Source organism: Haliotis rufescens, unplaced genomic scaffold (genome assembly GCF_023055435.1).
Source record: "Haliotis rufescens isolate VD_foot unplaced genomic scaffold, xgHalRufe1.0.p SCAF_11, whole genome shotgun sequence".
NCBI classification, from domain to species: domain Eukaryota; kingdom Metazoa; phylum Mollusca; class Gastropoda; order Lepetellida; family Haliotidae; genus Haliotis; species Haliotis rufescens.
Genome location: NW_025963791.1, coordinates 20,785,679 through 20,802,014, shown reverse-complemented (window position 1 = coordinate 20,802,014; position 16,336 = coordinate 20,785,679). Strand labels below are relative to the sequence as shown.

Genomic DNA, 16,336 nt, shown 5'->3' with positions numbered 1-16,336 from the left:
CTTTATTAAACACCATAATATAAGGTGGAAAACAAATAAATGAAGAGTTTAGTGATTTTTAATACCATTTTATCGTTGCATTAACTCATCTCATCTCTACCAACTAACAAACTAGTTCCAGACCCTTGAAAAGATAAACATTACCTCCGGTGCCCTTTGACCCCTGACCTAGAAATATTTGGAGGGAAATTCAGTGACGCGGTGTTGAGAATTATTTTACAAAATCAACGAAATATATCAAAATGATGTCTTCAAATCACCTGATCCCATCGCCCACCGTAGTTACCAGCGACAGAGGACAGATTCAGGTAAAACATGAAGTCTATCATCAGTTGTTCATAATACATCGAATATGAACATATGCAATATGGGACATATTGCTCGTCAGGCCAAGATGTATGGATTGAGGGGCATGTAGATCTATTAATATTCATTTTTTATCGTGTTTATCTTCAATCCATTCTCCAATATTTTTTAAAGTTTAATGTTTATATATTCTGATACTCTTTAAAATTTTTAAATTGGATATTAGATGCGATAACATTGTATCATTAATGTATCAGGTCTCGATTAGGCCCCTAAGGAACTTAAATTGATTTAACCTGTACCAGTTGCATGTTGACGTGAAAAGCTAGTTGCACCTGACTGAACTAGTCTAAATGTAAAGTAAAATCACAGAATCGCCAATGCCTGTCATGTCATGAAACCGACACAACACAGTGATTAGTGATATAGTCACATATGTAGTATGGTAAATAAAACCAGAGACCATATAAAAGATCTGTTATATGGTCTCTGATAAAACTATGTTGAGTTGTTCAAAGATTGATCCTGTGGGATTAGTCATGTACAAATTTGCATTTTTTTACGTGTACTTGGTGCATGTAAACATCAATACTAGGTTGTATTTTTCAACAATAGGTTGCACTGGTGCATGTTTTACGTAGCTAAATCGAGCCCTGTTTATATAAGGGTAGTTCATGTTCTTTGTATATCATTTTAATGACAGTGAATATTTGTACTTATGACTCAACATTCACAGATAATATCTCCAAATGCAAGAGACTAAGAAATTAAAATTAAGAAAATTAATCAATTTAAACAATTTAATGAGTTTGTATTAGTGTTTGAGGTTGAAATGGTTATGTTTTTCCTGCAGAATTTACTGCAGAATTTGTAATTTAAGCCTAAACAAATTTGGTCATTTTACCGCAGAATTCGTCTGGGCTGACAAGATGGTTGATTGCAGTGTGTAGTACAGTGTGTGATTGTAGGTGATGAGGTGATGAAGGCTGATGGGATGGACCAATGGGACAGTAATCTTGGTCTCTGTTGATGGACATCTTGAATCTTTCATTGAGAATGGCTTCTAGTTCTATGTACATGTCTGTTCACATGATGATGTCTGAGTCAGACAATATAGCCTCTAGTCCAAAGCCTGTCTAGTCGATAGTAGTAACATTTCTTAGCAGGGGTAGAACTTAACACTAGCCTGCTAGCCCAGGGCTAGTAAAATTTCCTGCAGGCTAGTACAAACTTCTAATTTCCCCATTGTTTCAACATATCAAGGGCAATTTATCTTCACCTGGGCTAGTGAAGGTTTCTAGTTTAGTTCTAACCCTACTTAGTCTGATTCGGTCAGCTTACATAACAATAATAGTCCGTATTAGGGATGGGACGGGTCCAAATTTACTATCTCGGGACCCGACCCCCTATTACCCAACCCCAACCCTACCCGGGTACCCACTGTAGGTCTCAAGTTGAGTACAAAATATACTTGTTTTTTGGAATTGTTTCACTGGAGCTCTAGCAAAAAGTATACAGATATGCGAAAATAACAATCTGGTCATGCATACATTGAAGTTGATTGAAGCTACATTTTTATTGAAACCTATAAAGGTCAGAAGGATGGTTCATAGTGAGTAAGAAATGCGAAATGTGTGACTTGTAGTGTAACCACATGACTAACCAGTGTTAGAAATAGACCTGTAGTCCTTGCCCAATAGTAAAGGTATCATAAGGACGGGTAGAAATTTGACATTTTTAAGGGTTTAGCTATATGTTATTATTATAAGGACTAGTGGACTGGGGGCACGGGTGGCCCAGTCGTCTAAGGCGCCGCGATTCGCTGTGCAGAGTTGCGTCCCTTGGGCACGCCAGAAACCTATGATTGTGATATAACTGGAATACTGTTAAAAGCGGAGTTAAACCCAACTCACTCAGTCACACTAGTGGACTAAATATGTTAGTTTCTACCCCTTCTAACCACGGGTCTGGGTAGTCCTGTGGATATCAGCGTCCAAGTCAGTACCCACCAGACCCAGGTACCCGTCCCAGCCTGAGTTCACATTTGTGAAAATCCACTCAATTTGATTGTACTATTTTGCTGAGGTAATGTTTAGATTCTTAATAATGATATTCATCATGTTACTTGGTATGACCATGATTACTGTATGTATGGTAATATACAGACTAGTAACCATGGTTACATTAGACATGTCATCACCTGATAATCTTGTAATGTATTTGTTTGGTATTTTGCAGATAATCTTTGGACCTATGTTCTCGGGGAAAACGTAAGTAATCACAGAAATATTCTTTTGATTACACAATCTACACAATATGCAGGCATTCACTACATGGTTTACATGGTTTAGATAGGAAACAAGTCCTTCCTGATGCCTCAAGATTGAAGTTATAATTTATATAATTACATATTAATTCTTCTGGGACTGTATAGGAAAATATTGACACACAAGGTTGGTTGGTTTGGTTTGTTGTTTAACGCCGCACTCAGCTATATGACGGCGGTCTGTAAATAATATTGTTAAAAGCAGTGTAAAAAACATACTCATCATATTCAGCATAATTTTATGCAGAAATGTTGACATGGTTCATTTCTCTACCCGTGAAGGTTCCGGGGTAGAATGGGTCTTCAGCAACCCATACTTGCCGTATAAGGCGACTATGCTTGTCGTAAAAGGCGACTAACAGGATCGGGTGGTCAGGCTCGCTGACTTGGTTGATACATGTCATTGATCCCAATTGCGTGGATCAATGCTCATGATGTCAATCACTGGATTGTCTGGTCCAGATTGATTATTTTACAGACTGCTGTCATATAGCTGGAATATTGCTGAGTGCGGCGTTAAACAACAAACAAACAAAACAAATATTTCTCTACAACCTGTTCAACTCTCTTCTGGAAAATTTGTATGTAGCTTCAACATGTTCAACATGTTAAATGAGTGTGCTCAGCAGTTTGCACAATAGAAGGTGCATTGTGCTGTGTCCCCAACGGTAGCGTTGATGCATGTCATCGATCCTAATTGCGTGGATCGATGCTCTTGATATCAATCACTGGACTGTCTGGTCCAGAATCAATTATTAACAGAACGCCATCATATAGCTGGAATAGTGCTGAATTCGGCATTAAACAACAAACCAACCAAACAACAGTAGCATTGAACTGCAACATATTTTGATAATTTTGTATTTTAGAATTAGAAAAAGCTTAATACTTTTAGAACACACCTGCAGGCAATCTTGAAAATTATAACTGTTTTTCCCATGTCATTGAAGCATCTTACAGTTTTGAAGAGAATGTTAACATGTCTATGATTGCTAACATGGTTTGTTTCTTCCTCCAGCACCGAGCTAATGAGAAGAATGAAGAGATACCAGGTAGCTAACTACTCCTGTCTCATAGTGAAATACGCCAAAGACACCCGCTACGACAATAACGGCATCGCTACACACGACAGGTAACTGCAGCATATTGACTCTATAGTCCTAACTCAGGCCTTAACAACGAAGGGATCTGGCTCTAGTTTCTCGACAGCCTAATTTAAGATACTGAAACTCACTCTGTGTTTTCAGTGGTATGCAGACTACACATGAAAATATATATCAAACACTGCTAACTTTACAGTAGTTCTACAACATAGTTGCACGGTTGTTGCTTTTGGGGGAGGGGTGTGTGTTTTTTAATGCCAACCTACCAATATCTAGCCCTTTTTTCCAAATAGTGTATTCTGAAACTAAAGAGAGACCAGTAGTCAGAAACTAGGGACCAGTAGTCAGAAACTAGGGACCAGTAGTCAGAAACTAGGGACCAGTAGTCAGAAACCAGGGACTAGTAGTCAGAAACCAGGGACTAGTAGTCAGAAACCAGGGACCAGTAGTCAGAAACTAGGGACCAGTAGTCAGAAACCAGGGACTAGTAGTCAGAAACCAGGGACTAGTAGTCAGAAACCAGGGACCAGTAGTCAGAAACCAGGGACCAGTAGTCAGAAACCAGGGAACAGTAGTCAGAAACCAGGGACAAGTAGTCAGAAACTAGGGACCAGTAGTCAGAAACCAGGGAACAATAGTCAGAAACCAGGGACCAGTATTCAGAAACCAGGGACTAGAAGTCAGAAACCAGGGACCAATAGTCAGAAACCAGGGACCAGTAGTCAGTAACCAGGGACTAGTAGTCAGAAACCAGGGACCAGTAGTCAGAAACCAGGGACCAGTAGTCAGTAACTAGGGACTAGTTGTCAGAAACCAGGGACTAGAAGCCAGAAACCAGGGACCAATAGTCAGAAACCAGGGACCAGTAGTCAGAAACTAGGGACTAGTAGTCATTTACTAGGGACTAGTAGTCAGAAACCAGGGACTAGTAGTCAGAAACCAGGGACTAGTAGTCAGAAACCAGGGAACAGTAGTCAGAAACCAGGGACCAGTAGTCAGAAACTAGGGACCAGTAGTCAGAAACCAGGGAACAGTAGTCAGAAACCAGGGACCAGTAGTCAGAAACTAGGGACCAGTAGTCAGTAACTAGGGACTAGTGGTCAGAAATCAGGGACTAGAAGCCAGAAACCGGTGACCAGTAGTCAGAAACCAGGGACCAGTAGTCAGAAACCAGGGAACAGTAGTCAGAAACCAGGGACCAGTAGTCAGAAACCAGGGAACAGTAGTCAGTAACCAGGGACTAGTAGTCAGAAACCAGGGACCAGTAGTCAGAAACCAGGGACCAGTAGTCAGTAACTAGGGACTAGTTGTCAGAAACCAGGGACTAGAAGCCAGAAACCAGGGACCAATAGTCAGAAACCAGGGACCAGTAGTCAGAAACTAGGGACTAGTAGTCATTTACTAGGGACTAGTAGTCAGAAACCAGGGACTAGTAGTCAGAAACCAGGGACTAGTAGTCAGAAACCAGGGAACAGTAGTCAGAAACCAGGGACCAGTAGTCAGAAACTAGGGACCAGTAGTCAGTAAATAGGGACTAGTAGTCAGAAACCAGGGACTAAAAGCCAGAAACCAGTGACCAGTAGTCAGAAACCAGGGACCAGGAGACAGAAACCAGGGACCATTAGTCAGAAACCAGGGACCAGTAGTCAGAAACCAGGGACCAGTAGTCAGAAACCAGGGACCATTAGTCAGAAACCAGGGAACAGTAGTCAGAAACCAGGGAACAGTAGTCAGAAACCAGGGGACAAGTAATCAGGAACCAGTATTCAGAAAACCAGGGACCAGTATTCAGAAACCAGGGACCAGTAGTCAAAAATCAGGGCCAAAAGTCAGCAACAAGCCAGGGAACAGTAGTCAGAAACCAGGTATTTATGTAGTCAGAAAGATGAACTGTGACTGGTTTGTAAACCACTGCTGGTACCCATATTTCAACAAATGTTGATGGTGTAAAACAAATTCAGCCTAGAAAAAAACATATGTAAAGATGGATCAAACTTGATAGCCTGCTATACTGATTAGCATGAAGGTGGTCAGAAGACCATCATACCAAACCATGGTTAAGCACAAAGTCAAAAGGATTTTCTGGTGACCTTTATAATCCAATAAAAGATTCAGGAGATCTACAAGTCCTTGTTAGAAACTCCACCCCACACATACCAACATGTTGTTTATGACTTCTAACATATTTCTACTACAGACAAGTGCTGCCAGCCATTGCTGCTGAGACACTGATGACTCTAGCCAATGAGATGATGGAGTATGAAGTCATCGGTATTGACGAGGGACAGTTTGTAAGTTTCAGTGTTATATTCAGTCATATGGCGTAAATAGCACAATTAATAATTAATTATCAGAGCTCCAGATAAGCTTTTGGTGTTGTGGGTATTTTACCCATGCATTTTAAAATCATTGGGTATCAGTAATTCTATCTGGGTATTCAAATTTCTGTTACCCACTAGTTTTTACACATGTGGGTATTTAAGTTAAATATTTAAAAACACTATTCATCTGGGTTCAAGAGCTTTATAGGACTCAAAAATACCACGATACTTCCACAAGAAAGTGTGATGGCAAATGATCATGATGTTACTGTTATCGTGGAGTTTGGCAAGGTTGACGGAATGCCGTTTATAATTTCAAAATAAGTTGCTGATTTGCTAATCAAATACGCAGGGTTACTTCACAATAATTTGATGACACGCACAAGTTTTATTTTTGTAGCGTATCTGTAATGTTGCGTATTTGATATGCTTGGATTTATCTTACTATGTATTTCTGCATTTCTGATGCGTATTTTACGCAGACACGCAGCTTATCTGGACCCTGATTATAATATACAGAAACATGTTATAAAAGTGTCAAAATATTGTGATTTAGGTCAGCATTCCTATCACCTGGGAAAAAAAGATAAGTTTGAGTTAATAAGATTTCACCTGGCACCAATGAAACCAAATAATTGTTAGAGACTGGTAGTAGTTTATGAAACTTTCCTGTCATGACCTGGTTATATTGACACCTCCGTAGTCTAGTGGATTAGGTCATTAAGGGGATAAAACAAGGACTGGGCAACTGCTGCATGGTATCTCAGAGGGCTGGCACCATAAAACCGTCATAAGTCTGAACTAGTACATGCAGCCATTGCTTTTCAGTTGACCCTAAAGGTTACCGTATTCGACGTAATAAGAGCCCCACCCTAATAAGCGCCCACATTGATATTTGCTAATATATTTGCTAGTGAACAATCCCAATTAGCACCCCTTCCGATTGATCAATGTACACAAAACTTATTTATACACCCTTAATTATGGGCAATTAAAATCTGGAAAAATACATCAGTCGTATAAACAATTCAGGCTGCCAGCGTAAACCACGAAATTTATCTTTCAACTCTTGTTGTTTTTTTCACCAAAATAATATTCTAATAAGAGCCGCTATTTCTAATTTTGAGAGCGCCCTGGGCGCTTATTACGTCGAATATGGTATATCAAGTTGTAAGAATTCAAGGTTTCACTGCAAAGATTCAGACAGTCATTCAAACAGTGTACTGTTTTTCTCTTCAGTTTCCCGATGTGGTGGATTTTGCTGATGCTATGGCAGAGAAGGGGAAAGTTGTCATAGTAGCAGCACTGGATGCGACATTCCAGAAGAAGGTTGGTTAATGTCCAATTGTTAACAGCATATCCAACTGGAAGGGTTGAGATGTGAGGTAGCCTAAAACAAGATGTACTCTAACCAGCTTATCCAATAACAAGGTGTACTCTAACAAGCTTATACGATAACAAGGTGTACTGTTACCAGTATATCCAATAACAAGGTGTACTCTAACAAGCTTATCCGATAACAAGGTGTACTATTACTAGTTTATCCAATAACAAGGTGTACTCTAACCAGCTTATCCGATAACAAGGTGTACTCTAACCAGCTTATTCGATAACAAGGTGTACTGTTACCGGTATATCCAATAACAAGGTGACTCTAACCAGCTTATCCGATTACTCAGAATGATGCAATCTATGTTTTAGGGTTTCGGAGACATCTTGAATCTCGTGCCGCTAGCAGAGCATGTGATGAAGCTGTCGGCTGTCTGCATGAACTGTTACAACGAGGCATCGTTTACCAAGAGGAAAGGAAAGGAAACAGAGGTAAGGATGGTGCTGTCTAATATATACAAGAACCATATATTATGCTGTGGTTTCACAATCATTTTGGGGGGCGGTGGGGTGGCCTAGTGGTGAAAGCGTTTGCTCGTCACACCGAAGACCCGGGTTTGATTCCCGGCTGCAAGAATGGACATCATGCAAGATTTACAAATTTTGAACTATATCGAGTGGCCAAAAAGCAGGTTGAATTTAGAGTTTAGAATATGCTTCAATTATTTTTTTTTATTTTTTTTTTTCTATTGAACCTAATTTAGGCCAAATTAACAGATTTTTATCCCAGTTTACATTACTAGCAAACACATACCTCGTACCTTTTTAACCCAATCCTTGTGGGGATTCTGTTGAAGGAGTGAGTGAGTATGGTTTCCACTTTTAGCAATATTCCAGCAATATCACGGCGGGGGACACCAGAAATGGGCTTCACACATTGTACCCATGTCGGGAATGGAACCCAGGTCTTCGGCGTGATGAGCGGACGCTTTAACCACTTGGCTACCCGACCGGCCCTTGTTGAAGGATAGGTTCCCAGTACTTGATGATATCACTATAGTGACTGTCACTTTGTTGATGATTGCTCATGCTCTTCACCACTGATTTGCCTGACCCAGGCTTTTTATAGACAATCTTGAACAATTGACTGACGTAAAACAACATTCACTCACCCTTTCACAATCATTACCAAGTCCAGCAATCTTCAGTTGACTGATAAAAGAAAAAATATATACGATGTATGTACATATATGTATATCTTGTTTTTGTATGTGTCCTAGGTTGAGGTCATCGGAGGGGCAGACAAGTATCTGGCTGTGTGTCGTGCATGCTTCAAGTCTCCGTGTAAGAAATCTCCCCGTCGCTCACCACTCAAAGACATCAACAACACTCCTCAGCAAAACACCAACCTCACAGACAAGTCCTACATCAACAGACAGCTGTTCACGTCCCCACAGATGCTGTAGTGTCACATGGTCCTCACAGCTTCGTCCCATCTGTATTACATTCAGTGTTTCCAGGGTCATTTTTAACTACTCTAAAACAATACCGGTCCCAGCAAATGTTCACCAGTCCTTATTTCAGACCTTACAATGCATGCTTATCATCACTTGTTGTCTGGATATCAGTTTGGTACTCCTTTGCAAAAATTCCTCAATCCAGTTGTCTAATGACCCAAGAGTATATTAATTTTAGCAAATGACAAGTACCTTTGTATTCAGTGCAGGGCCCACGTGCACAAAACAATCTTAGTACTAAGAGTTACGTAACTCTAGGTTAGAGTTTCCAAGCCAAGATAGCTTTGTGCAAGTGGACCCAGATAGATGTGTGGTACCCCTCATGCTTGGAAGCCAGTTATTTCTCCTGGTTTAATGTCATTTGAATTATGTTCTATTTTTATCATACTTATTCAGCAATAATTCTGCTGGACCCAGGAATCAACAGCGAGTGGAATTCACAGTCAAGGTTATATGGTACTGGTAAACAGAAACACTGAAATGAATTGCATGAACTGACACCCATCACACAGTAAAACTAAAGACTCCTGTCTCCTGCAGAGGTGTTTGGTGAATCTGTCCCTGAAACAAAGACCGTGAAACCTTGTCCTCAAAGACCGTCTCCGCAGTCTAGTGGTAGAGCGTCCGCCTGGAGAGTGGAAGGTCCGGGTTTTGATCCCCAGCCCCGTCATACCAAAAGACGTTAAAAGATGGTACTTGTTGTTACCCTGTCTGGAGTTAAATGCCCTTAAAAGTCCAGTTTTCACCCTTGCCAAACTATTTTTTGTCTGGACTGACGATCCTATGCATCTCATAGGAATAATATTTTATATAAATAAAACAATACAATAGCAAAGTGCACTTAGATATGAACAAATTATCTAATGCTTCTGAGCTACTACCCCCGGCTTTGCGATTTATCATTACTTAGTGGGGATATAGTCTCTGACCCCATTGGGATTCTGGGTTCGAATTTGTCTTCACCAACCCATGCTTGCCTTAAGAGATGACTTGGTGGATTGGGGGGTCAGGCTCGCTGACTTGATTCATGTATGTCATCATATCCCAATTGCATGGATTTATGTTCATTTTATCAATCTCTGGTTTGTCTGGTCCAAACTTGATTATTTACAGACTGCCATCATATAGCTGGAATATTGCTGAGTGCTGCATTAAACAACATACGATATAGTTTGTCATCCATGCCATAAAAAAAACTAGTTTTTAGGCTACTAGCACATATTCATTTTGTATTGGATGGCCAAGACCCGGTCTGCAAGTGACTTAAATCTAAATGAATGTGTACAAAAGTCCTTAGTTTTGTATGTTTTTAGATTCATTGATGAATTTGATTTTGATTTTACTTTTTTAGCGTTTACAAGTTTTAAGCCTAGCTTCGACACTGTATGCAGTTATTTATGACTAATTGTAAATAGATGTATGTTCTTCTTGCTATCCTAATAAACTATATATATGACCTGAGAAATACTGTTGTTGTTTTTAAATATCAGTAAAAACTATTGGCCCTTCTTGTTTGTTTTTTCACGAAGCTGTTCCAGCCATATTGTAAAGAACTGGTCCAAACCAAGGAAAACACACAACTGGGCCAGGATGTGACAGAGGTCACTACAGGCTCCACTGTAAGCCTTACAAGCAGAGGTTACTGTGGACCAGTTCTATGGTACCAATAACCACAGGTCTTGATATTCCTAGAATTAGGCTACCAGGTACCGGTACAGATCACCTTGTTATATCTCACTAGAAAGTAGTTGGGTCATTTTCAATATATGCTCCCCCATATTCTATTTACGGCTTTTAATTTCCATTCTAACGCCACGTCAAAATGTTTGATACATTGAAAAAAAAAGAAGTAATAAAAAACGGAGATAAGGGAGCCAATAGTTTGATAGTATGCTACCATTTCCTCTTTTAGTATCAAAATGTAAAAGGATCACAAACAATTATTTTTTAAATTTAACATATTTCTAAGGATTTCATGAAATCTAAAATTACATTTTTTCAGTTTTGATTTAATTGCCATTTATAAGTCACACACAAAATCTATAACTGTAAACTGTCTACCTGTAGCCATACCATGTGGTCATATAATTTTCAGTTCACCTTTTGCGTTTAATGCAGCTGTTAACAGCATTCCAGTTATATCCCAACGTGTCCACTTAATGTGGGAGGAAAGCTTGAATTGATGCAGGTCTCGGACATTTACTACATGGGTGAAACTCACAAGTTAAGGTATGGTGCTGACAAACCTAAAACCATAATTTGGGCGGACGGGGATGCGAATTCACAATCACAGGTTTCTCACGTTGCCAAGGGAAGCAACTCTGCAAAACGAATTTGCGGCATCCAAGACTGCTGGGCCACCTGTACCCCTTCATTGATAGAAATATAAAACAATAAGTCTGAGAACTGCATCACTTCAGGCTTCCTTCTTGCATTAAGCTGACATGCCGTGATATAACTGGAATACCGTATTCGACATAATAAGCGCCCAGGGCGCTCTCAAAATTGGAAATAGGGGGCTCTTATTAGAATATTATTTTGGTGAAAAACAACAGAGTTCAAAGAGCGTAAATTTCGTGGTTTATTCTGAAATGTTTATAAACGACAGATAATTCAGGGTGCATATAACAAACATATTATGCACGAATAAACAGTATTGTGTACATTTATCGATCGGAAGGGGTGCTAATTGGGATTGTTCATTAGCCAGTATATTAGCAAATATCACCGTGGGCGCTTATTAGGACGGGGCGCTTATTACGTCGAATACGGTAATGTTAAAAGCGGCGTTAAACCCAACTCACTCTCACTCAAAGAGTCAGGGTAACAAAAGAGTGCATCAAGTGTCAGCACACAACGTTACAACCCTCTTCATGTCGACTGCGACCTGGATCACACTCTGCTCCAATTATTCTATTTTTAATCAATACGTATGACTTGTCTAGAGAGTGACGGATTCAAATATTGCCTGGTTAAACAATCACACTTGAGGGTTTGTTTATCCATCCAAGTATAGAAAGACTTTAAATACATCTTGAAAATACTTGCCCATACCACCGATTCATGATAACCTCTAAATGTTTTGTTTGTTGTTTGGCAATATTCCAGCTATATGATTTGTTTGTTGTTTAACGCCACACTCTGCAATATTCCAGCTGTACGACGGCAGTCTGTAAATAATCAAGTCTGGACTAGACAATCCAGTCTTTGACATGAGCTTCAATCCACACAATTGGGATACGATGAGATGCATCAACCAAGTCAGCAAGTCTGACCACCCGATCCCGTTAAGTCGCTTCTTAAGACAAGCAAAGTTGCCATTTATGGCAAGCATGGGTTGCTGAAGACCTATTCCAGCTATATGCCAGCAACCTGTAAATAATCCAATCTGAACAGACAATCTAGTGATTGATATTGAGAGCAACAACCCACGCCACCAAGGTATGACAACACACTATCAACCAAGTCAATGAACCTGACCATCCACTTCATTTCGTTGCCTCTTACGACAAGCATGTTGTTGGGGGATCTGTCCCATCCAAGAATTCCCAAGGGGTATATAAGTGCTGTTTCAATCATTCCATCGGCATCAACAGATTACACAAAATAGACTTCTTATATAATTTATTGTGTAATGTATATAGTACTTATTTACATATAAACAACACATAAATAAACCATTGGTTGATGTGTATGTACAGGTGAGTAATGAGATGATAACCTGTTTCACTCTATACCTGACCATGTTCAGCTTTTGAATCAGTCACACATTCACTGTGACAGTACACTCTGAGTAACGAATACATCACACAGTCTACTGATGCTGAGAAAAAACACTGATCAGGGCCCTGTTGCACAAAGCGAACTCCCATACTTTAACACAGGCTTAGCGCTAAGATTGCTTTGGGCGATGGGCCCTGGGAAATAAATGCACCAAACTTAATAACAGATTCTTTGAAAATGTTATTCATATTCACATACAGATCTGAGTCGGACAAATTTACAAATATGCCAGGGAAACTGCCATAGAAACCTAGGACAGAATAGTGAGTGAGTGAGCTGGTTTAACGCCGCTTTGAACAGTATTCCAGTTATATCACGGTGTGTCAGCTTGATGTGGGAGGAAAGTCCCAAGTGATGCAGGTTTCAGATGTTTTCCACTTTGGAGAAACCTGAGGGGATGGGTATGGTGCTGACAAACCTAAAAACATAATCGGAGCAAACAGCCAGGAGTGGGATGACCTACATTCAACAAAACGATCACAGCGGTACGACTGTCGTAGTCTGTGTTGGAAGTATTGGAGTTACAATCGCCTCAGCGCTAAGATCCGGGGCCCTGTTCTACATCACTCTATGGTTGTTTAGGAGCAAATTGAAACTTTAAGTAATTAATGGCAGTGCCAAATGATAATGTATTGAGTTGCTTTTCTGGACTTGAAATTAATGGTAGTATATAGCAACAATGAAACTTAAAACAATATTCTGCTACCTGGAAAATGGTAGCCGCGATAGTCCAGCAATATCATGGCAGGGGACACCAGAAATGGGCTTCACACATTGTACCCGTGTGGCGAATTGAACCCAGGTCTTCCGCTTGACGATAGAATGCTTTAACAACTAGGCTACCCCACTGCCCGAAACATATCTGACTTAGCTGAATGTTAAGTCATGTCAGTACGAACTGTTAATTAATTAAAGCTAAATAAAGAGTGAACGTTACTTAATGCACAGTCAGCAAAATTCCACTATTGAACGGGGGTCTGTAAATAATCAAATCTGGACCAAACAAGTGACTGTAAAGTAGCAGCAAGTATCCATGGTACCATCCTTGTCAGAGTGTGACCACCCAATCCCCATTTAATTGGCTTTAGAGCCTGACCACCTAGTCCTCTTCTTAGTCATACAACAAATGAGGTACTGTGGACCTATTTTGACTAGTGTCTCAAAAGGAGGTTTAACATTGAACTGAATATATGATGAGACTATACAAACTTAAATGTCAGTAATTTCATCTTTTAACATTTGTGTGGCATGTTTGGGTTTTGACAGCATCAAGGTTACCTGTAAAAATATAAGTAGCTACATATAGCTTCTCTGCCAAAAGAATAACTTCAAGTCCTGATTATTTGTGCCATGGTGTGACATGAAAGGTTTCATAAGAAAACCTCACTCTAAGAACTTGATAATGAGGACCTGCATGTTTGTTTGTTTTTGCAAATAACATGTAAAGATAGTGATATGCATTTTATTCATCAGTTTTGAAAAGACATTTCGGAGGAATTCAATGGTAGTTTCCTAGGAGGAAGATCCTCACCAGCTGCAATGTCATGAGAGAGAAATATGTTGCTGCCAAACACCCTCTCATATTGTGTGTGGGATCAAACTCAGATATCCAGCAAGACAAGCCAAAGCATTAACTCCACCACCCCACAAGCTGCAGTGTAACACTGACAAGACATTCTGGATCACCACACACTCCGGAGGGTTCCACACCACATGACAAAGGCACATGGTGTTCTGATGTAGAAAAACTGACCTACTGCATACAACAGTATGCAAAAGAATAGCATGCCCTATGGAAAGATGCGGTGAAAGTTTTTGGCTAAATGGGCTCATGTATAATCTTTTGGGACCCATGTACACAGGATTAGTTATGTAGTTGACATGGATGTCACATTTACATAATCACTGGTATTTACTGAGAACTTCACCATCATATAGTGTAACGATAGCATTCCCTTGATCATAACTTGGTATCAGATATTTAAGTATTTTATACATATGACACACTTATAAAAGGGATGAATCATTTATTTAAGGGGTTGGGTGGGTAGTCAGTTTTTTATGCACTAATGTACTGAAAAAAATAACTCTCCCTTATGAATGCTTGTCATTTTGGATGACCTTCCCCATGCCCTTGACCTGAAAAGCCAAATAAATGCCAAAGCACTTCATATTTAATTACAAAATGCCCATTCTCAAGAACCTCCCCAAATCTGTGTACTATTTTTTCTGACCCTCCCCTAGAAACTGTCAGATTTTCTGGTGACCCTCCCCTGATGCATCCTGACCCACCTACCCCTAAAATATATGACCGGTCCCTAATTACTGGCATTTTCTGAAAATCGCATCATGTAAGAGTTACTTCATCAGACATTTTCTTAATGAAATTCTGATTCACACTTTGTAATTGATTTACAACACGGGCAGTTTAGCTTAGGTTTTCTTTTCAAGCAACTTTGTCAGACTCGGTCAGACTCGGTCAGACTCGGTCAGTATTGCTGGACTGACTGTACTGCTGATCAGGTTTGTCCACTCTCATCAAGAAGTGTGACCACACCTTGTCAGCAGAGCCCAATCCAAACTTCTTCCCAGCGTGTGACACCTTCATTACACTCTCGGTAACATCACTGCCACCAGTGTGGGTGCAGCCATTACAAGAATCTTAAAGTTTGCCCTCCAATCCCAAATGCAGACGTTTATACTTTTGTTTATGTCTTTGGGAATGATATCGGTGAATTTTGAAAAGGTTTGACACCGACCATATATCCAAGATGAATTTACCTTTTTGTTTGTACAATCAGACTGGTTCGAGACTGCAGAAGAACGGAAAATCAGCCAACATTCGCCTTACATTCTTACTATACCAATTACATGATAGTTGTAATGAAATAGAAATCCAAATTGACAAAAAAGGAAATAATTTAGCAGGGGTAAGAGTATTTGGCGTCATAAGAGTCATCACTTGTTTGAAAACATAATGGTCATTCGGTTGCGAGTTTGACTCCAAGCATGGCTGTAGCTACCTCTCATAGCAGGGAACTTTGACTGGTGGCAGTGATAGTATAGACAGCTCTGCGAACGGGCTATCGCTGTGAGGAGCTTGAGCCCCACTATGGGATGATGTGTGTTCTGAGACGAGATCACAGGATGAGCACCCACTGAGACAACACTTTCATTTGTCCATAAGACTTGCTTCCTTCATTTTGATGGTGAAGAACTTTTCCACTGTGTTAGCACACTTGTAATACTCCGTGTCCGGTTCATTGTATGCTCGACAGTTTGTAAATATGCGGGTCATGTCAGCAATGAACAGTTTCTTGTGACAATAGTATCTGTTCTTTAATCTGTCAGACATGGTCTTCAGATCTGAAATAAGAAATGATGTTCGTGCAGTCAAAATAGAAATTCCTAAAACACCACTTCCAATTCAGTGCATTTTTTCAACAACACATCACAGGCCAATGTTCAAAATGGATTTCCTATCAGCACACATCAGTGGAAGGTTGTACTAGATTAAGGTGCCTCACCTCAAGGTAACACGAGGAACCTATGTGCATTTTGGGTCTAATGACACTACTTGTCCGACACATGACATGACATGACATGACGACTACTAAACAGAAAGTCCCATGCCCCTAGCTACCTTAATAA

The 16,336-nt window shown here is 40.0% G+C and overlaps 2 protein-coding genes across 2 annotated transcripts in view; one reads left to right on the top strand and one right to left on the bottom strand.

Annotated features, from left to right (window-relative positions):
* The first annotated feature begins 57 nt into the window (after positions 1–57).
* LOC124137238 (thymidine kinase, cytosolic-like) lies at positions 58–10,367 on the top strand. The gene is made up of 7 exons (XM_046503459.2): positions 58–308; positions 2,545–2,576; positions 3,651–3,764; positions 5,933–6,026; positions 7,296–7,385; positions 7,758–7,877; positions 8,666–10,367. Exons 1-7 carry the CDS (start codon positions 243–245, stop codon positions 8,849–8,851), a joined length of 702 nt encoding a protein of 233 aa, XP_046359415.2. The 5' UTR covers positions 58–242; the 3' UTR covers positions 8,852–10,367.
* A 2,144-nt stretch (positions 10,368–12,511) lies between these two features.
* LOC124137235 (histone acetyltransferase KAT2A-like) overlaps positions 12,512–16,336 on the bottom strand; it is a 28,198-nt gene continuing 24,373 nt past the window's right edge. Inside the window, exon 17 of the mRNA XM_046503453.2 lies at positions 12,512–16,051. Within this exon, the coding sequence (XP_046359409.2) occupies positions 15,858–16,051 (194 nt within the window). The 3' untranslated portion in view covers positions 12,512–15,857. The remainder of the gene's footprint in view (positions 16,052–16,336) is intronic.

Excerpts from the sequence above, each read along its gene's own strand:
- LOC124137238 (XM_046503459.2), top strand. The coding sequence starts at position 243 with ATGATGTCTTCAAATCACCTGATCCCATCGCCCACCGTAGTTACCAGC. Across the intron at positions 309-2,544 it reads GCGACAGAGGACAGATTCAG|ATAATCTTTGGACCTATGTT; the intron begins GTAAAACATGAA and ends GGTATTTTGCAG. Across the intron at positions 6,027-7,295 it reads GTATTGACGAGGGACAGTTT|TTTCCCGATGTGGTGGATTT; the intron begins GTAAGTTTCAGT and ends TTTTCTCTTCAG.